General features: G+C 50.8%; 1 protein-coding gene across 1 annotated transcript; it reads left to right on the top strand.

Moving 5' to 3' along the window:
- Window positions 1-508: 508 nt before the first annotated feature.
- Window positions 509-23,247, top strand: LOC131289299 (FERM, ARHGEF and pleckstrin domain-containing protein 2). Its single transcript, XM_058318526.1, has 14 exons — window positions 509-814; window positions 1,005-1,335; window positions 1,418-1,541; window positions 1,606-1,849; window positions 1,926-2,086; window positions 2,150-2,224; window positions 3,569-3,681; window positions 4,321-4,635; window positions 20,771-21,216; window positions 21,291-21,485; window positions 21,602-22,301; window positions 22,374-22,531; window positions 22,605-22,864; window positions 22,938-23,247. The coding sequence occupies exons 1-14, from the start codon at window positions 614-616 to the stop codon at window positions 23,032-23,034; spliced, it is 3,420 nt and encodes a 1,139-aa protein (XP_058174509.1). The 5' UTR covers window positions 509-613; the 3' UTR covers window positions 23,035-23,247.
- Window positions 23,248-23,420: the final 173 nt, after the last annotated feature.

Genomic DNA, 23,420 nt, shown 5'->3' with positions numbered 1-23,420 from the left:
TTTGAACGTAGTGTTATGTTTAGTGTTTTTTATGTAATACCAAGTCGTATATCGTTATTTGAGTTGCTGTAATTAATCATACAGCAACCCCATATTTTATTCCGTTGTCGTATGAGAGGTTTTACCGTGTTTGACCATTTTTATTATCACTCGTTTGATTGAGTTGCTTGTGAATTACCAACGATCATCTGTTCTGAGCGAGATTACGGTTTAGTTCCGAGTTATCCACACGAGGGCGGTGAGAGATCAGTTTGCTGCTGTTTGGTTAAAGTTTGCGTAACAAACATCTGCAACTTTTGCTACAATCACGACACGACGATGTATTGACGACGACGACGACGACAACGATCGGCTGTGTTTGTTTACCGTGATCAAGATCGCGGCGTGTTGTGGAGCTAAGAGCGAGGCAAAGTCGGTGACGGTGTTTGCTTAATGCTGCTTGGTGTAGACGTGACGCGATTGGTGGTCAGTGGTGTGAATGAAGTCAGTGTCAAAAATTACCACAACGAACAACAGTGAGACGACACGAGTGGCACGAACAAAACTAGACAACCGTAACTAAATCAGTGCTGCAAGCCGAGCAGCGGAAAGGAAAACGAATAAAACACCGAAAATGTCTCTAGATTCGATGGGTCCATCGGCCGGCGGTGGAAGCTCCGGGGTCGGCACATTATCCGGCACGAGAATGATCCACTCGCTGAGCACACCATCCGGCGTGGATGGTACGGTGACGGCCTCGCATTCGCGCGGCGGTAAGAAGCTGGCCGTACGCATCCAAATGTTGGACGACTCCGTCACCATGTTTCAGGTTCAGGTAGGTAGAAGAAGGAACGCGGGACCAATTGCGCGTAATGATGCAGATAAATGAGTGCTACAAATAATTTCAATCGCTTCAAGCAATCTAGTAATCATTGGACCACGTGACTTTTCCACGTGTTCGCCTTACAATTGTGCTCTAGTTCAGTTGTGCAACGAATTTAATTATGCTTATCGATCGTTCACAGGCGAAAGCAACTGGAAAAGTTCTGTTCGAGCAAGTCTGTCGGCAGCTGAACCTGCTGGAGGCAGATTACTTCGGGCTAGAGTACCAGGAAGCCCCGTCCGGAACCAAGTACTGGTTGGATCTGGAGAAACCGCTCAACCGGCAGGTCGGCCTGTCGCTCGTCGAACCTGTGCTGCGCTTTTGCGTGAAGTTTTACACTCCCGACCCGCTGCAGCTGGAGGAAGAGTACACGCGCTATCTGTTCTGTCTGCAGGTGAAGCGCGATCTTGCCACGGGCAGCTTGCAATGCAACGACAACACGGCGGCCCTCATGGCTAGCTACATCGTACAGGGTACGGGGGGAGGGGAGGGGAATCGCTTCTCAATTCAATTGTCGATGGCATTCACAGCTTGTTTATTCTTGCTCCATTGTAGCTTCTTGTGGCGACTACGCAGCTGAGGATTATCCGGACCATACCTATCTGTCGTCGTACCGGTTTGTACCGCAGCAAGATCATACGATGCAGCGGAGAATCATGGAGAATCACAAGAAGCATGTGTATGTGTCAGCGTGTCGGCAAGCGACTGAAAACTTACTAACCTGCCTTTTCCCTCTCCCACAGAGGACAATCGCCAGCTGAAGCGGATCTCAATTTGCTGGAAACGGCCCGTCGCTGCGAGCTGTACGGCATGAAGATGCATCCAGCTAAAGACCACGACGGTGTCCCGTTGAATCTGGCCGTCGCTCACATGGGTATTGCCGTGTTTCAAGGCATAACACGAATTAATACCTTCTCCTGGGCAAAGATTCGTAAAATTTCCTTCAAACGCAAGCGTTTCCTCATCAAACTGCATCCGGAAAACTATGTTGGTTGAATTATTTACTTTTCCAGATTTCTTGAGTTCTATGTGTTAACCATTAAAATATCTCCATCATTTACAGGTTTACCATAAAGATACGGTTGAATTCTTCTTCGAGGGTCGCAATGAGTGTAAGAACTTCTGGAAGAAATGCGTCGAAAACCATGGATTCTTCCGTTGCACGGCGGTGCAAAACATACAGCGCAGGAAAGCGCGAGTACTGTCCAGGGGAAGTTCCTTTAGGTAAGTTGAATTAGAGATAAGTAGAAGTATGGAAGTCAATAAAACTATGTTTTACTTTTACAGGTACAGCGGCAAAACACAGAAACAAATAATAGAATTCGTACGGGATAATTATGTGAAGCGTCAAACATTTCAAAGGTAAGGATCGCTCGTGGGTGAATGAACGTTTTGTAAATTCCATTGCTTTTCAGTGCTTGAGTTCTTTTGGTTTAGGTCATTTGAAACATGTTTTACAACACAACAAAATCCTGCTTATGGTTTATATGAAAGATCGGAGTATTTTAGGACTTTGTTTTCAACCATACTTAATTACGATCATACAAGTAAATCATACACCATGGTTGATTTTCTTTCGCATTGATTTTCCATCGAGTAGAATATTTTCCCTTCAAAAAATCATTTCATTACATCTTGCGTTTTGCGTTGAATGTTTTGCTTTCTCTTATCGTACTTATTTCCTGACTCTTCCCATTCTAAGGGGCCCCATCTTCAAATGGGGCCTCTCTTACCAACCTAGAGAGTTTCATGAGAAATTTCATCGCGAATATAAGTAGATGCACTTTTGTTTTTGTTTTCATTCGTTCCATACTCTGTTTGCTCGAGCTGTACCCAATTCTCCGTGAGTGCCTCGAACGGAATGTAGATTTTGCCAATTGTAGTTTCCCAACAATACTCGAACGATGTTGTTCCATACCACTCCTTGAAAGTATAGATTCTGTCCATAAAGTCACCTGTACAATGGGTCATGTAGAATTTGGCAACGGTGATTGATTTTTTTTAGATATAAATTACTTTCAATTTTGTATAATTTTGTGTTGGTTTTAATTTTGGTAACATTATTTTAGTAAAAGTTTATTGATTTACCCAAACCGGTTGGTTTACGATTTTTAACATTTTTTCCCCCCATATTGCCAGGGTACAGATTTGCTCACTGCTCCTTGAATGCTCGGAGTTCGATTTTGTGAATCTTTTTCGCTCGTTTTGCACTTGTGCAATTTATATGAAAATATTTCCAATGACAATCAAAAAGAGAGAAGAGAGTCAATCAGTTTTGATTTAGTTTCTTATGCTCTGTTTACTCACACACATTTTCCACGTTTTCTCATATACATATTTTCTTTGATCGAAATCATTTCATTCATGTTTGTCCATCTTAAGACTGTTAATTTAAAGGATGTATCAGCTTTTCATAAGCAAACAAACATTCACCTCAAACAAATCATTTCGTGAAATGAACGTTTCGTTGGTAAATTTCGTTTTAATGAAAACAAATGCGTTTGTTTCGGTTTGCGAGCGAGATTTACTGGCCAAGTGGCTTTTAATTCTGTGTGTGTGTGTGAGCTTTTTTTTTATTTCGTTTCGTATATAAGGTGTAGCATAAGCAGGCAGCAGAAGCTGGCAAAGAACCGCTGCGAGTCCTTTCCCACGATGCCTCCCTCTACTTTAATTCTCTCTATCTCTCTGTTTTATAATCACAAACAGGTCTCAGTCTTTTCGGCAGGGTCCTCTACATTCAAGTAACAGAAGTCAATCACGCACTTCATGTAATGTGAATCAAAGCATCTCGGCTCATCCTTTACTTCCGATCGAAACCGGTTTGTATTATTTCTATTATTTTTATTTTCTTTCGAGATCTCATTTTGACCTTTAATCCACCTCCTCGTTTTCCTGGTTCTCATTTGTTGCTATTGTGTTGTTTTTTTTCTTTCGTGTCACTATTGTTCTTGTTACACAAATTCACTGTGGCTGTGAAAATATTTAGTTACGGTTTTCGATATTGTTTTTAGCGATAGGTTTTACTTCTTTCATGATCTGTTAACTTTGTTCAGTTGATTGATGAATGTTTTGCTGTTCAATATCCAAGTACAGTTTAAGTTCCGTGTCCAATTCAACATTAGATGTTTGTGTACAGTTTCAATTGAGTATGGTTTCATGCACGATTAAACATATCGTTTGCTCAAGGCGAGATACATCGTTTATAAAAAATGCTGTTCAGTTTTAGAATGTTTGTTCTATAATTTACAGTCCTGTTGTTTAGACGTGTGCATCTAGTTTGGTTGAAATAAAAGAAACATATAATTTCCATAGCTTAAGAGAGGAACAAATTACACGAAAACAGATCCGGGTGATAGGATAAGGTTTTATAGCTGTCTGCACGACTGTGTATTCGAGAGGAACACAGAAACGAACGATCGCAAGCGTGTATGTGTAACGTTGGTACTTTGCATTTCCAGCGGAATGGGAGCGTCGCAGTCAGAGCAACGTCTTGAGGACGCCTTCTCAGACGAGGAGGCAAGTGGATATGGAGGTGGATCACCTACCCAGCAGTCCTACCGGCCACAGTCGTTCTCAGCTCACGGAAGCCCAGGTGGAGACCTATCCGACGAAGAGCTATACCCAGCAAATGGGAATGGAGGCCTCGGTCCAGGACTCGAGCCAATCTGCGTCCCCGGGGGGCACCTGGAGTTCGCCATACCTCAACAGCAACAGCAGCAGCCATGCGCGCGAAGCCGATCGGGCTCGTGCACGTCAAGACGGTCACAGTTCCGGTGAGTACGCTCTGGTGTCCGGTTCGCCGGAAATGCCGATGCCGACGTATTCGTATGTTTCGTTACTTCTATTTGCTTTTGTTTGTGTTGTATTTCGATCGTTGGAACAAGTTTGTTTTGTTGGGTTTAAGGGAGGACATGTTCTTCAACATGATGCGCGAAGTACCATTTACCAATTTTAGTTGTTAAGTGAACCGATTTTTAGTTATTTTAGCGACAGGATGTGAAGCGGACGAGCAATTCGAGCTGCCGATTTTTTTTTCCGTTGGAAACTCTCTTCGGTTTTGTTAAGTTTTTCTAGTGTTTTGATAACGTTTTCGTTTTTGGTGGGACGCTAGAATGTTGATCGTAATCGAATCCGTGTTTCCATCCGTGAACCCGTACCCCCCCCCCCCCCCCACACACCACTCCCCATAGGTCTGAGCAACCGCCACTATGCCACTATGTCCCCCAAATACACTCATCGCAGCCACAGATTTACCACGCAGCCACAGCAGCTGCTGCAGCAGCAACAGCAGCAGCAGCAGCAGCAGCAGCAGCAGCGTCGGGCCTCAGCCGGGCCGCTGGGCCAACCGGGGGATCGCAGCAGTTCTATGGGGGAGACAACGGTCTCCTCCACCAGCCGGGAGAGTGTTTTATTGCCGCTGGACACTCGCACCAGGCGCTCTTCGGCGCTCCTCCCGGGGGCGGCGTCGGCATCAACGGCGGCGCTGGCGGGCTCAACGGGGCTGGGAGCCAGCAGCTCTCAATCCCACAGTGCCACACTAGCCCGTTATAGCAATACGAGTACCTATTCGATGTCTAAGTCGGTTAGCACCGGGACGGATCTGTCGGACGAGGTGCCGGACAATGTCATCTACTCGGATATCAATGATCTCTACCGTCATCGTCGGAAGCTGCCCGGTACCGGTGGTACGGGCACGGACGGTTCTCGCGCTGGAGAAGGGGGGCAGGACGAGGATGCCGACGAGGTGGGCGAGGAAGAGGAGGAAGATGAGATAATGGATGAGGTCGAGGACGAGAATGCGATCCGTCGCCCGTACCTGGAGGACGATGAAGATGACGATGAGGATGAAATTGATATCCGTTACGCGACGGCGACGCAGATCAAAGCGATGACTTCCGGCACCGGCGGTGGGCCCGTTGGTGGGGATGCCCCAAAGCCGTCCGTTCCGAGTGACGAACTGTACGCGACAGTGGATAGGAAAAGTAAGCTGAACAAACAGCGCCAACAACAACAGCAACAGCAACAACAACACATTCAGGTTCAGGTTGCAAGTTTCAAGACAAATACTCATTACCCCGGTAAACATTTTAGTGACGAATTCATAGATGATAGCATAAGAAACTACAATAGTCATACGAACATAAGCACGAACGTGGCGAGCAAGTTGAACGAATCGAGCTCGGGCACGTTGAACTCCCAGGTCAGCGCCGGTGAGATGTACAATCGTTCGGCTCACTTTGACGAGTACTGTGGCAACAATCGGTACTCGGACACGTCGGATTACTTCAGCCACAGCCAGCAGCACTACTCCCACTCGCCGAATTCGCACTCCCTCGCCACGACGATCACGCACAAAAACGGTCTGACGGATGACGATGAGCGCTACTCGTCGTCCAACCCGCCGCCGATACATCCCCGAACGTCTCACTCGCTGCCACGCAATTCGCAGCTGTCGAAGATTGAATCCATCGACTCGAACTATAGCGGTAGCGGTGGTGGTGGGGGCGGTGGCGGTGGAGGACTGGTTAGTGGAACCGGTGGGTCAGGAGGAGGTGTAAGCGATCATAATTTCATTGGGCATCATTCGCTGACGAACCTTCCAAGTTCGTCGAAGGTGACCAGTGATTATCTGCACTATTCGTCGCTGCTGAAAGGCGGTGGTCCCGGTGGAGATCCGGATGATCCGATGAATAGTAAGAAGACGTCCTCGGAGCGGTTGGAGTATGAGCTTTCGAACGCGAACATCTACTCGACGGTGCAGTACAAAAACTATGAAGATGACTTCGAGGAGGAAGAGTACATGAACTACCAGCGTCAGCGTGGAGGAGTCGGTGCCGTTTCGAAGGAAGCGTGGCTGAGAAGTAGCTCCTGCAAGGAACTGTGTGACTATGGGTACGACTCGACGGGACGGGCTGACTTCTCGCTGATGGAGCGAGAGTTTCTTACGTCCGATCGCATCGATAGCCCGGTGACGAGGTATGACGATTCGCGCCACTCGATGTACGTTCAGAAGTCCAACTACTCGGTGGAGGTGAGCCAGGAGTTTCTGGCCAACGAGGGGAAGGTGTACTCGTCCAGCTATCCCGGCACGACGTACAACACGATCGATCATACGAGCTACCGTCGGCAGACGAATCAGAACTTCTACTCCAACTATGAGTACGGGTCGCAGGACGATCTGTCGCACGATAGCTACGAGTTGCTGGAAAAGTCGGACGACGAATTGTACTACAAGTTTAAGAGCAACTCGGAAGCACACACCCGCTCCTGCTCGCTCGACTCAGGCAATTATATTCCGACCGATGACGAGAGCATGCCTGATCAGCAACAGCAGCAACAACACGATCACCATCATGTGCATCACGTTTCGCGGCTCTCCAAGTACTGCTCGAGCCTGGAGGCGAAGAGCAAGAGCGCCCCGGACATGGACGACCTGGACGATATGTTCCTCATGGAAGATCCCCGCGACCTTCCGCGTGAGAAGTTGTGCGTCAAATCGGATGGGAATTTCTACAAAAAGATCAAAATGTCCATGGGCGGATCGTCGCGGACGTCCAGTCCGGAGTCGCGAAGCGATTACTACGAGTCGAAACTGTCGAAGAGTAGCGACTCGAGCAAGAAATCGAAGGACAGCGTATACCACACCGATAGCAACAAGAAATCCCGTGAGACGCTGAAGAGCAAGTCCGGATCAGGGTTTAATTCGCGCGCATCCAGCCAAGACTCATCGAAGGAATCGTTCGGTGGCATGGATATTCTGCTAACGAAGAACTACGAAATGCCGACGACGACGAGCAAGAAGGCGAAATACTTGTCGAAGCGGTTCGATAGCAGTTCCCGTAACTCGAGCCAGGATTCCAAAAGCGACTACTACGACGCCAGTGAGTTGCAGCAGCAGCAACAACAACAGCAGGGGCTGGACATCGATGGGGGTGAGATGTCGGATGAGATTTACTCGCGGGCTAAGGTAAGCCACTCGGACGAGCAGATCGGTGGGCGAAACACGATTCCGGACGATGACATGGACGATGAGTTTGTGATCACCAAGAATGGCATCTCATCGACGTCGGCCAGTTTCTACGACAATCAAATCTACTCGTCGACGTTTCCGAGCGCCCAAACAAAACCCTCGAACGGCGGTGGTGGTGGTGTTGGAGGAAGCGGCACCGGTGGCAACAAAACATCCCACGTACATTCGATCAGTCTGCAGAATGTGGAGCTGGAAAGAAGCTCCCGGTCGGTCGGCTATTCAGCGTACAAATCGCCCTCACCGGTCCTACCTCCCGCCGTACCGAAGCCGATCGAAAAGCAACCGCCCAAAACGACCCACATTTGGCCGGAAGAGATCGAGGGTTTACCGACGACCATCACGGAGAGCCAGCGTATCGATCGGTCGCGTGCGTTCCGCAAAAAGTCCGACAGTGAGAACATTTTCAGCTTCGATAAGGAGAAGATCGAATCGCTGACCAGCAGCTTGAACGACGAAACGCCCACCACCGCGATCATGGTGGAGGCGAAGGCGAAGCCGGTAAGCCCGGACTATCCTCTGACCCCGGAGCTGCTTTCGGAGTTCGACAAGCAGAAGATTGAGTCACCGCACATTCTACCGAAGAAGACGCGCAAGGAAGAGTTGATGGCGAAAACGCACTTTGAAGAGTACACCCCGAAGATGGTGGGACTGGAGACGGGTTCGGCCATCGGTGGCATTCCACCGTACGCCCATGCGACCGTCGAGCGGACGAAATCGGATCCCAACTCGCTCGCCAATCGGCCCCGGTTGGGGCCGAACTCTCGCCGTCATACGCTGATGCATCAGAAATCGATCGATCTTACGCCGGCCGATTCGAGCGAGGAGGAGTATTTGTACAAGCAGATCCCAAGCGCGCCACCGTTGTGCAAATCCCACGGCAGCCACTTTGAGCTACCGCAGTCGTACGAAATGGGCGTAATCCCGGATGTCGTGGAGCTCCCGCGCAATGGGTTCGAGATGCCGAAGAGTTTCTTCAAGGATTTCCAGGAGCGTCGTTCGTCGTACAAAACCGTACTGAAGGATGATATTCCGTACGTGCTGCACAAGCGGCACATCATGAACGGGACGGCCCCTTCGCCGATGCTCGAGGGAAAACCGACGCCCCACCGTAGCTACCCCAAGCCGAAGAGTCCCAAGTCCCCGAAGTCCCCGAAGTCTCCCAAATCACCCAAGATGCTGTTGAACGAGTCGAAAGGAGCAGGAGAAGGTGGTTCGAAGGAAAACTTACTGCGTGTGAAAGATGACACGGAGCTGATGGGGGGTGACCATGGGGTAGGAGGGATGGATGGACAACAGGTTGGCGGTTTTCTTTTCACGCAGAACATCGATCTCTCGAAGGTCGATCCGGTGACGCTCGAGGTGGATAAAACGGTCCAGACCGTTCAGCTGGCCGGAAGTCCGAAGCGTGACATCACCAAGCGAATGGACCCGTTGATGTTGGAGCAACTGAATAGTAAGCTGAGCCAGATCGAGAGTGATTCAGCTACGAGTTCGAAAACCGATAGCAATGCCGCCCACCACCACCAACAACAACAGCATCAGCAACTGCAACAACATCAGCAGCGAAAATTCGAACCGAAACCGGTCGACCTCCCGTACATGATCGTGGAGAAGAAGGCCAACGAAGCACTGTCCGTACCGACGAAGCGTGTGGTGAAGACGCGGGTCGCCCCGATCAAGACCAAGTGTGGTAAGAAACGGAACGCCAAGACGCGCATCACGTCCTTTTCGTCCGACGACGAGAGTTTGGACTCGGACGACGTGTTCGGTTCGGCCGAAGCGATGCCGACGAAGCTGGAGTTCTCACCACCCCAGTCGCGCAAAGAGATCGAACCGATTCTGAAGCACGAATCGAGCAAGATGGCATCGAACGCATGGGCACGCGGTCAGACGATGAGCTCGACGGAGATCGAAGGTTCACCACCGCAGTGCCGTCGGTTGGCCGAGCTGGAGAGCCGGTACCATACGGTCAAGCTCGAAACGACACAGCTTACCAGCACGGAGCTACGGCGCATCTCCGAACGATCGTTCTCCATTCCGAGCTCGGAGGATGAGGGCAAAAAGCAACCGACGGTGATTTCGTCGAAGGTTGAGGCTGAATCGACCAAGGCGTACCACCTGAAGGAGCAGATACCGTCACCGATCATCGAGTCGGTTGGGGAACTGAAGGCATCCGAGGTGGAGGACCGCAAGGATGGGATGAGTTTGGGGTTTTCCACGTCCAAGTCATCGAAACAACAGCCGACGGCGGCGGACGCGGGCGGGAAGAAGACAACGGACGGCACAACGACGGGCACCAAGTTGTCCCCTTCGCGGACAAAGTTGATTGAAGAGCTGATCGATTCATCGATCGTGATGCGCTCGAAGGGGCACGCTCCGATTTTATTTGCCCACGCCCGTCTCAACCTAAGTGAAGGGTCGGCATTTGCATCGCTCCAGCGACAAAAAGCCACCCTCGATTCACCGACATCCGGTCGACGGGCGAAAAGTCTCGATACGCCGGTCATCTCACTCCATAAGCTGCCCCCGATGAATGCGTTCTCTTCCAAAGACGACACGGTTGGGTACGAGGAGGAAGAGGAGGTGCTTGAGGTGAAACCACTGCAGCAGCACCAGCAGCAGAAACCGAAGGCGTCCGTGATCGAGGAGGAAGACCAGGAGGACTCGGTGCACTCGTGCGGCGATGCGATCGTCGTGCGCGATCCGACCATCTCGCGCCAGACGTCGACGACGGAAGAGGAACGCAAGCACGTGCGGATCGAAGCGGACGAGCTGGAGTTGCTCGATCGGTTGAAGTACATTGAAAAGATCGAACTGCAAGGCGTTAAGATTAAGGAAAAGCGTAAGACCAAGACAAAGCTCAAGAGTGGCCATCAGCTGATCCTCGAGATACCGAAGTACAAGTTCGAACCGTTCAGCTCGGGCAATAGTTCGATAAAAACGTCTCCCGCCATCAGCCGGGCAAGCAGCGTGGAAAGTACGGGCAAGGCGCGCCAGAAGACGGACAGTGGCACGCAAACGCCTACGGGCGGTGGGGCGGCCATCAAACCGCAGCGCAAGTCCACCAGCCCGAAAGGTTCGGAGAAGCTCGTCCAACCGAAGCGCCGATCGTCGGACGATGCGAAGAAATCTCCCTCGCCGAACGATATGCTGCGCACGAAGAGCCAGGAAGCGCTGGGCAGGGGCAAGGGTTCGAGTGCGAAGGAGAAATCCAAGTCGCTGGAGAAGATGGAACTGAAGCGGCTGGGAAGCAGGGAGCGCAAGTCAACGGAGGAAAGCGAACTGGAGCGTGCCCGGCGTAAGGAGCGCCAGCAGAAGCTGTACGAGTCGGCGATGAAGCAGACGATCAACATGCTCAGCCCGGTGAAGGATCAGCTGCCACAGTTTCCCGCTCCGGAGGATAAGATCTCGGTAAAGACGGAGGGTGACAAGATTATCATCGATGCCGACATCAAATCGAAACCGGAGGATCACGTGTTTATTGCGAAGGCTCCCCGGAAGCTGGACTGTGGGTTGGCCAAGATAAGCCGCAGCTTTGAGGACCAGAAGAGCGTGGAAAAGCTGGACAAGGCGAGCCGCAGCTTCGATGATCGCAGTAAGTCGTTCGATGATCACTCGGATCGCTCGGCGGACGAGAGTAGCATCGTCATCAAGAGTCCGACACGGTTGAGCCGCAGCCAGGAGCTGAAGCAAAAGATCGAGGGATCGGTAGTGCACAAGGGTCGGATGGAGGGAAAGTCGAAGAGTTTGGAGAAAAAGTCCGAACCGCAGTACCTGGACATTGAGTACAAGACGCGCAGTCTGGATCAGAACTACACGGAAAGCAGCGGATCGTCGTACGGTGGGGGAGGAGGTGATGCCACTTCGCCCGACTCGGAGGGCGTCATCGTTGGTCAATCGGGGACGGGGGCGATGTCGAGGAAGCAGGAGGTGGTGAAGGTGGACGTACACTCTCCCTCGAAGGTGGATTCACCCGATGCGGACAACAAGCAGCAGCCGGGGGGAGCTACGCGAGGTCGCAAGTCGACCACCGACAGTGACAGCAAATCGATCGACGATCCGCGGTCGGGATCGTCGAGGTTTGATAAGGGCAAAAGTCTCGATAACGATCGGAAAGACAAACCACAGCCGGTGGAAAGACGTGCCCTGTCGCAGCCAGTGTCGGAGTTCGGCGGTGAACTGGACATGCAGGACATTATCTCCGAACGGCGTACGTTGGACTTGATGAAACGACGATCGGAGGAGAAAACGTTCGACACGGGCACTCCAAGCAATGAGGCCGAAACATCGGAGAAAGGTGTAAAGACGACGAAGCAGGAGGAACCGATTGCAAAGAAAGCATCTACGGCGATGAGAACCGGAAGTGAAGAATCCCTCACGGAGGTGAGCGAATTGAAGGATGCTGATGTTCAGGACAGTGGCTACCTACCGCCTCCGGTGCGGGTTCCAACGATCGAGTACGAGGAGCCTTCGATCGAGGAGGAAGACGTTGTAGAGGAGGACGACGCATTGGTGGAAGAGTTACCGGTGGAGGTGGTGGTGGTGCGTGACAAGAAGGAATTTGCGGGAAAGTTGAGCATGGAGAGAATGGGAAGCGATGAAACCGGGTCGTGGGTTACGATCGCTTGCGAAGAGTTTACCGGCACGGAAGGTGAAGGGAGTACGCAACAGGATGACCATCAGCAGGGTCCTCGTTATCGTGTCGAATCGCAAGGCACCTTCGAAGACGTGAAGGATCTAACCATGCCCGAATCGGAGGTGGTTCCGCTGGCTGATGCGCTGACGCAGCCATCTTCTAACCGATCGTCACCGTCGGCGTTCGATCATCCCTTGCCGCAAGTACCGGACAAGAAACCGGACACTGCGGTGTCTCCGATTCGGGAAAAACTCGGAAGAGTGCACGCCCCGGACCCGGAAGAGGATAGGAAGCACGCATCGCAACGACGGGGTGATTTCCTACGCCTGTCGATCGAACGATCGCGCAGTTCCGATACGGGTTCGAGCCGCGAGAATGAGACCAGCCCGATACGGCACGATTCGAGTACACCGCGCGGGAAGGGCTCGCTCGATGAGGAATCGAGCGTAAGTTGTTCCATCTCGCGACCGCTGGGGATATCGCAAGATATGGACTCGCTGGATCACATGAAGTGCCGGGAGTTGCGTGAGGCCATGCTGAAGATGGAAGAGTACGACGAGGATGTGGTGGCGAATGTGAAGAAGGTCTCGCCGACGCTCGAGAAGCAGTATCCGGTCGATTTGGGATCCGGGTCCGAGCTGGACATTGAGACGACGGAAGATCGCATATCGAGACTTTTGCAGCGAGAGGAAAGTGAATCTAGCTCCGATAACGGTGGCGGTAATGGTTCACGTTTTAACAGCTTCGCTGGGGATACAGTTGTGGCACAAACTCCCGGAACAACCACCGCAGGGGCAGGAAACGGTGGTTCTGGAACGACACCAAAACCAAGGGTGGTGAAACCCGTTCGTGCCACTCTCCTCCACAAGAAAGTGTGCCGTACGGCGCAACCGAACGAAAAGCAAACGCAACAAACCACGGCCGAGTTGAAGTCGGGCACGCTGAAGCTACTCAGTGCCGACGGAGGCGATCGGAGTTCGCTCGAGTCCAAATCGAGTCTCGAATCGAAGGGCTCGCTGGGATCGTTTGAGACCGAGAGCAGCTCGGGATCGCTCGGCGCCGCGCAAAGGAAAGGGGACTTGTCGCAAAAGGAACAGCTGTCCACCTGGCGTCCCTACCCGATCGAGAGTTCCGGTAGCTCGAGCGTCGAGGACAATTGGCTGCCGCCGGAGCAGGAGAGTTACGAGAGCTTCGAGCTGGCGACGGAAACGATCGAGATACAGAAGATTGCCGCCCAGGACACGAAGGAACTGTCGCCGGACGAGCAGAAGGAAAGTGACTCGGATATACAGGACGAGTTGAGCGATTTCCCAACGACGTTCGGCTACCCGGAGATGACTTCCACGCTCGGGATCGCCATCAACCCGGTGGACGTGCTTGGGTACGGAGCGAGCTTCGGTGTCGGTCGTACACTGTCCCGCATTTCGGAGCGTTCGACAAACTCGGAGAAGTCGAGCGGTGAAGAGGTGGCCGAGGCGGAAAAATCGAGCCTCGAGGATTTGAGCGTCCACGATGAGTCGGTCATTTCCAGCGAACACCAGGCAAGCCTCAGTTCCGATCTCCATTCAAACTCGAACCCCGCCTATATCTCCGATGCGGACCGGCGAACGTCTGCCGAAATGCCTGACATTCCGTGTGATTCGGCCGCAGCCGAGCGGCTTTCCGAGATTTATCAGAGCAACGTCGTGAAGAACGGACGCTTCACGGTATCGAGCGTTACCGATGGGGCTAAGGGTGGCGCTGGTCCCCCTGGAGCTGGGGGTTGCGGTGATATAAAACCGGTTGAAAGTAAGCCCGATCTGCAGTGCCTCTCGGCCGGCGGAGGTAGTCAAGATTCGGAGGACTGGCCTCTCCCAGACATTCCGTACGATAACACGCCAGGGGAACGGTGCGAAGGTGGAGGAATGGCGATGCCTGCACCATTGCGACCATACTGGACGGAGCAGGCGATGGCAAGGCAATCGCAAGAGTCCGAAAACTGGCCCACGCCACCTTCCTCCAGCATGCTCGAACACGCCCCGATCGTAGAGAACGTGCAGATGTTCCGCGTCATTGAACCGCAGCATCCGACGCAGGTGATGGTGGAATCGTTTACCGAACCGACGACCGGTGGATCCGACGATTCCGATCCGGACTACGCGGAAGTGGCAGGGGATGACATACCGGAACCACCGAAGCGTGATTATACCATGTCGACGGATCCCGGTTCCGGCTCATGCTCCGGTTCATCACTTTCCGGCAAATCCGGATCGTCTCCCTCCCTTTCGATGGTGGTGCCGTACGAAAGCACGGCCTATCTGATGTCGGCCATGCAAGAGACCAAGGCATATGAAGCGGCCGTTACGTACGAGAATACGACCTGCTTGAGTAGCAGCCTCGGTCCGACCAGCTGCCTCAAGTCGACATTCGAAATATGCTCCAGTCAGCGAACGGCCGGATCGTCCGGAACGGCTTCGGGGCTCGGTGGGAAGGAGTCGAATCCGGATCGGGTGATTATTTCGCAACCGACGAAATCCCCGCAAAACCTTAGCCCCATTACCGACGATGATTTCTTCATGAACGACGAAGTGTTTGGGCCGGGCACGGTGAAGATTGAGATCTCGCCCGATGATAGCAAACCTTTGTCGTCCGGTGCAGGAGGCAGTGGCGGGGGAGGAGGAGGAGGAAGCGGAGGGATGGAGTATGGCAGTCAAAAGTTTTCGCGTGGATCGAACAACTCGGACACCTCGATCGATGACATGCTGTCGACGTCTTGCGCTACGTACATGGAGGAAACGGTTCGGTTGCGCAATCTGGAGCCGCGCCGATTGAGCAACGAGTCGTGCAAGAAGTGCAGCCACAGTTCCCACTCGGAGGAGGAAACGAGCTCGTTCGGCACGGACCTGGACGGGACGGTGAAGATGGGCCTGCAGCAGAAGCGCTGCACGCACAGTTCGCACTCGGAGGACACCTCGATTGGTCTTAGCATTTCGGAGTGGTCGACCGGTACGAACACGGTGCGGCAGTACGCGAACCTGTCCGGCTCGGACAGCCTGTCGGCCGTCTCGAACCACTCCGGCAATGCCAAGAGCGAAAAGTCGAACCACACCAAGAGCTCGATCAGCTCGAGTGTCCACAAGTCGACCGAGAGTCTGGACGAGAAGACGAGCGGGGGTAGTTTTTCCAGCAGTAACACCGGTAACCAGGCGATCGCGCACCATGCCGCCAACGGGAAGCGCTTCTCGCTGGAGAACGTGTCGGAGAATGGGGGCGGTGGGCCGCGCTACGAACCCTTCAGCAACTCCGAGACGGACACCAAGTTCTCCTCGGGCACGAAGAGCGACGACACGACGACACTGACGCTGACCGAAATGGCCCAGACGATCACGGAGTGGTCGACGAGCAGCAGCAACACGCTGATCGCACAAGTCGAAGCGATGAAGCAGCTGGAAGGGACCACTTCTTCTTCGGGCGGTGTGAAAGGGTCCTCCGGAGAGCGTCATCCACCTCCCACGGGCTCGACGACGCGCACCTTCGAGTATGTCCCGCTGAAACCACCAAAGGTAGTTAAAAAGAGTGGCACAACCTCGGCCGAGCTGCCAGGCGTTCACCTGAAGCCGGCCGGCTCCAGAAACGTTGTTGTACCGGTTGAGAAGGGAGAAAGCTCCCGGACCATCACCCAACCGGACGTGATCCCCGATCGACCGACAAGACTTCCCCCAAAGATTGTGGATGTGATCGAAAAGTCACCGAAAAGGATGCCCGTAACTCAGCAACCATTGCCTCAGGGTAAACCGAACCCTGGAGGATCAGGGGACGCTCCCGATTCGGGTGCGACGAAGCGGAAATCGTTGGAAATGATGTCGAAGCGGTACCAGAGCCAGGACATCTCCGATACGGAACCAACGTTCACCGAGAAACTGTACGGACAGAACGAGAAGCTGACGGAACGATATCAAAGTCAGGAGTTTACACCGTTCACGGCCGCCGCTGCGCCTCCTGCGGTACCTCCACCAAACAAACCGCCCCGCGGGGACTCGCTACCCTCTTCCAGCCCCACACCGATGGCCGAAAAGCCGCTGGTGAAGCATCACAGCTACGACGATAAGACACTCTCGAAGTCGCAGATCCGCGAGTACAAAACTTCCAAGATGCGCCACAGCCAGTCGTTCCACGAGCATCTCGTGTCGTCGGATTTGAACAAGATTGTCGAGGAAAGTTTGGGCAGCTCGTCCACGACGACCCACACAAGCGAGGCGACGAGCACGGACAACTCGTCGCCTATGTTCCCGCGGCCGGAGAAGCTCGTGCGATGCTCCCCGTACTACTCCAGCAGCCTCAGCTCGGAGTCGCCACCGATTCAACCGAGTCAGCTGCCGCCACCGGTTCAGAAGCCCCCGCGGAAGAGCTCGCTTCCGCGAAACTTTGTCCCGAAGAGCCCACCGAGTGGTAACGACACCGACAGTTCGCTCGATCATCGCGCCCAAGATCCGAAGCTACGATCGCGGGGATATCGTAAGAAACGGACGGTTCCGCTGAAGAAGAGTCGTCTCGATCGACCGCTTGAGCATCAGGAGAGCTCGGAGTGCTCGGAGGGATACTTTCCGGAGATGGAATCGGGATCCTCGGAGGCGGTGATGATGGATCAGGCACAGTACCACCGCTATCCGGACTTCGAGGAGGAGCTTGAGCAGCTCCCGGAGGACTACGAGGACGAAACGTACCGTGCGGACGAGGACGAGGTAACACCGAGCCGGAACGGAGCCGGAGTGTACCCGAGCGCTTCCTACTCGAACAAATTCGAGGGTCTCGATATGACGGAGAACGTCGACGAGATGGGTTTCCCGCGGTACGATCGGCTCGGTCACATAACCAACCCGAACCTTTACAAATCGGACACTCCTTCGCCGCCGGTCAAACCGGCCCGCCAGCGTCGCTTGAAGCAGACCAAGCGGGACGATCCGGCTGACCTCGAGTACCAGGGCGTACAGTATACGCCCGAGAGTGGCAGCTGCTCCGAGACGAAGGCGGGTCTCTCGGACGATGTGTGCTACTCCAGCGAGGACAGCTTCGCGGCGGGATACAACCGAACCGGCCCGAACGCCGGCAGTAGCTCGCGGTATCAGAAAAACGTCGAAATTCCCTATCCGGATTTCCTCTCCGACTACGAGAACGAGTCGTCGTCGGCGTGCTCATACGCTCGGCGTATGGAGCAGGATCGGCATCGGTACGTCGAGATGGAACTGCAACACCAACCACCTCCTCACCACGAGCCGTACACCGAGTCGGAGAAAAGTGCCGACGGTTCGGCGGTGGAGTTCGATCTGAAAACGCTCCCTCCTCCGATCTACGTGGAGGAGGAAGAGGAAGATGGTGGCCATGGTCCGGACGAAGGGGACGAGGACGAAGACGAGCAGGACAATGCCGTTTAAAAGTGTGCCGTCAAAATGAGCCGAACGAAATCGCAACTGTGCATCATCTGCAACGAATCTTGGTGGAAATAAATTTCCACAAACTTACCTTTACACACACCTTGGATGCCAAATCTTTAAGAAAAATCCTCCTTTTCTATTCTATACTTATAAATTCATCTATTTAACATCCGGAACGCCAAACGTTGAGCAACTTTCTATGGCCAAAGTTAATTTTAGAAGAAGATTGCAGTGCATTATTTTTCTGATACACTTATTCATGTTCATGTTCACTTTCATCCGCGTGTTCGCGATTGTGTTGTGCTCGCACAAAGACAAAAAAGAGGGTAAAATTGTTATACGTACCTGTTGGTTTGACCTATGTGAATTTTTACGTACCTTTTCGGAATGTTACTTTTTCTACCAAACAAGTCCAATACTCTACGATATCTTAGTAGGCATACTCTTTAGTGCGTCGTCATAGATCCCAGACTGTAGTGGCCGGAAAGACAATTCTTCTCTCCCTTTTCCATGGCTTTCTTGATGGGAATAATCAGCATTTATTAGGCGAAATACCGAAATGGATTCGTAGTTTAATCCGTAGTCCGGAACAGAAGCAACAACCACCGTTACAAGCAGTAAAGGAGAATAACGATTTTTTGTCGATGTCGTCGCTTTACGCATTTCGGTTGTAGATTTATTCGCGTGCCGGTAAAACAACCGTGGGATGATGAGAATGGTCCGCTAGAACGAGGAAGTCGATACGGACAGTGAACCGATTAGCATAGTTTAGTGCGAGACGAGCGCGCGCGCGCGGTGAGCGCATAATGTTCTAATCAATAACAGTTTTAGATCTGTAAGCATGCATCATACATATTATATAAATCGTTGAACGAATGCCACGAAAGGGGCACAGGAGAAAAGCGTCGCAAACGCAAGCGGGAATGTTATTTACTTTGCCTTTACGTTTTCTTCCCCAAATGTTTCCTGTTGCAATTTTCTTAACAAAAACCCTCGAGGATGCGCACGAAGAAATTTCTCCTCCAGCGTCGTATAAGATGATTTAATTTATCCAATTTACAAACGGGGTAAAATAGAACTATGATAAAGTGTTGTTTGTCCATGTCCGTGTGTTGGGAAACTTATACTTTCTACCTGTGATCCTATCGTTGTTAGCGAATTAGAATTATTTCGTTGTTTGAGCGATTAAGATGCGCTAAGTTCGTTAGTAGTTGGTCCATGTCCTTGTGAGCCTTATGAAATGAGTTTTATGGTTGAAAGAATAACAAGCAGCACCTCGTGTTAGTTACAAACGAAAAGAAATAATATAAATTAATCTGTTTAAATTATATGAACACAAAAGCAAGCAAACAAACATACATATTCGTAATACATGAGGCATATAATTATATATCGCAGAAATATTTTAAAAACAGCCAAATAGAACGAAGTGGCCAAATGCGTGAAGGAGGGTGGGAACCGTGTGGCAAACAAATAGAAAAAAAAGCATAGAACTGGAAAACAGCGAACAGTGTTATAGTAAAACGAACCCGGATGGCATAAAGCTAAAAGTGGGATGGGAATAAAAAGTGTGTAGTGTTTTATAACGAATTTTCAACGTTTTGAAATTATTTGATTCAACAATGCTCCAGTTCAGTGAAACACGAAACATATATAAGCATATATAAGCGCATGAAGAAATACTTTATTATCGCAGATACAATGTTGTTTACTTAAGCATTTATGGATAGATAAAAGAAAGGAAATCAACAAAGTAGTGAAAAGAAGGAAGTCATTTACGAAACTCAAGTAACTCATAAATACAAACACACATGAAACCTTCTGTTACAACACGATGAAGAAGAATGGTGATCTCAGTTTTGGGCGATGGACAGCGTAGGGAAAAGAGTCGTCAGAACGAAAGTGCAATGATTGTGCCATGCAATGGAGAAGGAAAAGGGGACAAACGCACGTTGAGAAAGGATTAACAGAATCGTAAAAGTAGACACGGGTCGACCCGCATGTTAAACAAAAGAAACCAAGCAAAAACGTCAGCCAAACAATTGCCAACTTTACTTATCACACTTATTAATCACACTCCAACACACCAGCGCCAACACTTCATAACGTCAACTATTATGGGTAATCTCTGAAATATGCATTAACCAAATAGTGAAACATGAAAAATAGCGAGCAACCAAACGAGAATGTTCTCCCCCTAATAAAGAAAAGGGTAACCAACGCAGACTTCCTAGTGCATTTTAGAGCCCAAAGCCACATTTATTAGCCATAGGTGCAACGACAAAAGAAAAAGGAAAAGATCCTTTTCATTTCATTCCGCGTGTCCTCCACGAAGAATAAGTAACGGTGAAAATAAAGGCAAAATTAATCCAACCAATATTTTTTCTGAATCGTTCTGGGTTTGGGTTAATTCTTTGATAAAGCGCCTTACCCTTCAGCCCTAGGACACAGTGTAAGTTAACAAACGATCGTAAGCGACGACTGTTGCGTGTTTATTCATGTTCAAGTTAGATTAGTTTAAGTTTCTACATGTTTCGCATGCTTTTCTAGTATAAAATTCTTAGTATGTAAGTTAAAAACGTTAGTTATTACTCTGCACTACTTTTATGTTGTACTAGTTAAGTAATTTAAGTTGAAGAAAAATTACATGAGCTTTAAATTCGCGCATGAAATATGCAAATTCGCGGCATTATATATACATTGTCTTTTTAGCGATATATTTTTACTTAGCATATTCTATCTGTTAATCGTTATTGGTAGTAGTTTGAAAAGCTATTAAGGAACGGATTTTGCTAACACATCTTTTTTTTCCGAAATTGTCTTTTCTCTAGACGACTACCATGGCATCAACGGGAATGTTTCGTTGGACCGACGCAGTGAGATCGTGCAGTCACCAAACCGATACGAGCTGGCACTCGGCACGGCAGACAAATCGAACAACAACTCGTTGGCCTGCGGAGAAACGGGATCGTACGATCTCACCAGTGCGGAGGCTCGGGCCCGAACCAACAATGGCCACAGCAATGGCGCTGGTGGTGGTGTTGGTGGTGCGTTGCACACGGTGGACGAGAACATGATCAACAACAACTATCAGAACCAACAGCAGCCATCAACGGCGGCCGGCATGATGATGGGCAATGGCAATAGTGGGACGCTTCGTTCGATGGACGAGGAGATGCGCAAGAAGAAGTGGCCCACCGATCGCGCGTACTTCCTCGCGAAGGAGCTGCTCATGACAGAGCGGACGTACAAGAAAGACCTGGACGTCATTAATACGGTATAGGAAGCATCCACTTCCAAGTCACGTGTGTAGGTTTCTTAACACTTTTTTTTTTGTTCCCATTTTGACAGTGGTTCCGTGAGGAGCTCACGCCGGAGGATTTAGAAAATCTTCAACCACTGTTTCAGTATTTTGAATCGATGTTGGAACATCACAGTGTCTTCCTGAGGGACCTCGAGCATCGAATATTGCTATGGGAGGGTCGTGGTGGTCACGAAACTCATCGGATCGGTGATGTTATGTTGAAGAATATGGTCGTTTTGCCTGTAAGTATATTTTACTCTGACTTAGTAGGCTGGTCCCATGAGTTGCTTTGATTTACCATAAAATAAACTCTGTACAAAATTCAAATTGCCCTAAACGTTTTTTTTTCTCCTTTCAGATCTATGATGAATACGTGGAGAGTCATCGTGAGATACTGGAGCGCTTAAACGATCTGTACGACAATGATGAAAAGTTTCAGCAAACGTACCGAGACTTTGAGCAGCAGAAGGTTTGCTACCTGCCCATTAGCTACTTCATCCTCAAGCCGCTGCATAGATTGTTGCACTACGAGCTACTGTTGGATCTATTGCTCACACACTACGGGGAGGACCACTTCGATCGTACCGACTGCCACGGCACGCTCATGATGTTAACGCGCACGACGGAAGTCATCCGGCGGGAGTTAACGGGCTCGGAGAATCACAGCCTGCTGTGCGAAATCCAGCGCGACATCGATGGGTTCGATGGGTTGGTGCAGCCCGACCGTAAGCTCATCCGGCAGGGCTGCCTGCTGAAGCATTCCAAACGCGGTCTGCAGCAACGCATGTTCTTCCTGTTCTCCGACATGCTGCTGTACGCCGTCAAGTCGCCGGTAACGCAAACATTCAAGGTGCTGGGGCACGTGCCGGTGCGCGCCTTGCTGACGGAGAACGCGGAGCACAATGCGTTTGTGATATTCGGTGGCCAGCGGGCGATCACCGTGAGTGCGGGCACCACGGTCGAGAAGACGCTCTGGCTGGAAGAGCTAACGAAGGCGGCCAACAGTTTGAAATACAAACCACAGACCCAGTTGCCAATCGTATCGATCAAAACGTGCAGTAAGTGCTTACGAAAACGCCCCCCGAAAACGGCCCCTCTAGTGACAAATTTTTGAATTTATTTTTCATCAGCTTCTTCCGAGGAGAATCTTGAAGCCTGCGGACTCAACAGTGCCCTCGTGCCTCAGGTTCCTACGAAGCCAGCGTCGTCGCGTAACAACACGGCCCTTCACGTGTGCTGGCATCGTGGCGTTACGATCTGCTTGGACGATCATCTGCGGTCGGGAAGGGTAAGCTAACATTTCACCCACACACGAGTAAACCCAAACTAAACCGTCGTAATTTCCTCTTTCTGTTTTTTAGAATCAAATTTCCGGTTATCTGTTGCGCAAGTTTAAGAACAGTTCCGGCTGGCAGAAACTGTGGGTCGTGCTGACGTCGTTCTGTTTGTACTTCTACAAGAGCTACTCGGACGATGCGGCACTCGCCAGCCTACCCCTGCTAGGGTACACCGTTGGTCCGCCCGGCATGCAGGACGCGGTACAGAAGGAGTACGTCTTTAAGCTGTCGTTTAAAAATCATACCTACTTCTTCCGCGCCGAAAGCGAGCACACTTACAATCGGTAATCATTTTGTTGGTTAAGGTAGTGTTCGGATTGTTTTACTTAACTCTCTTTGCCTTTTGCGCCCTTACAGATGGATGGAAGTGTTGCGAAGCGCTACGCAAGTGCAAGAAGCACGTTCTTCACCAACACTCAACTCAAATAGCAACAGCAACAATGGATCCAAATAATCACCCCGGGAATCACCGCATCGTCTTTCCATTTGCAACTCGCATTTCACTTTGTATTAATCATTTATTTCACAATCTTTCCACTTTCTTTATTGGATGGTTGATAAAATCGATCAAATTTACACACCATTGAATTGATATAACGCTGCACGGAAAGACACCGAGTCAGATTCGACAGGCATGAGACAGAACTACCCTCCGATCATTTTTCGGCGCAGAACTAATGGATGCGGACCTGCGGAAAGATTTCACAAAATTCGTCCGGGATCATCGCGAAAACATAGGAAAGGAACATCTGTGTCCGAACGAAATATTCATTATTGTTGCAAAGAGACGAAGTTATATTTATGTATTTTTTTATGTTTACTTTGAGCTGCATGTAGGAA

This window comes from Anopheles ziemanni, chromosome 3 (genome assembly GCF_943734765.1).
Source record: "Anopheles ziemanni chromosome 3, idAnoZiCoDA_A2_x.2, whole genome shotgun sequence".
Classification (NCBI taxonomy): Eukaryota; Metazoa; Arthropoda; class Insecta; order Diptera; family Culicidae; genus Anopheles; species Anopheles ziemanni.
Note: the sequence above shows the minus strand (reverse complement) of the source record. Positions and strands in the feature narration are given on the sequence as shown.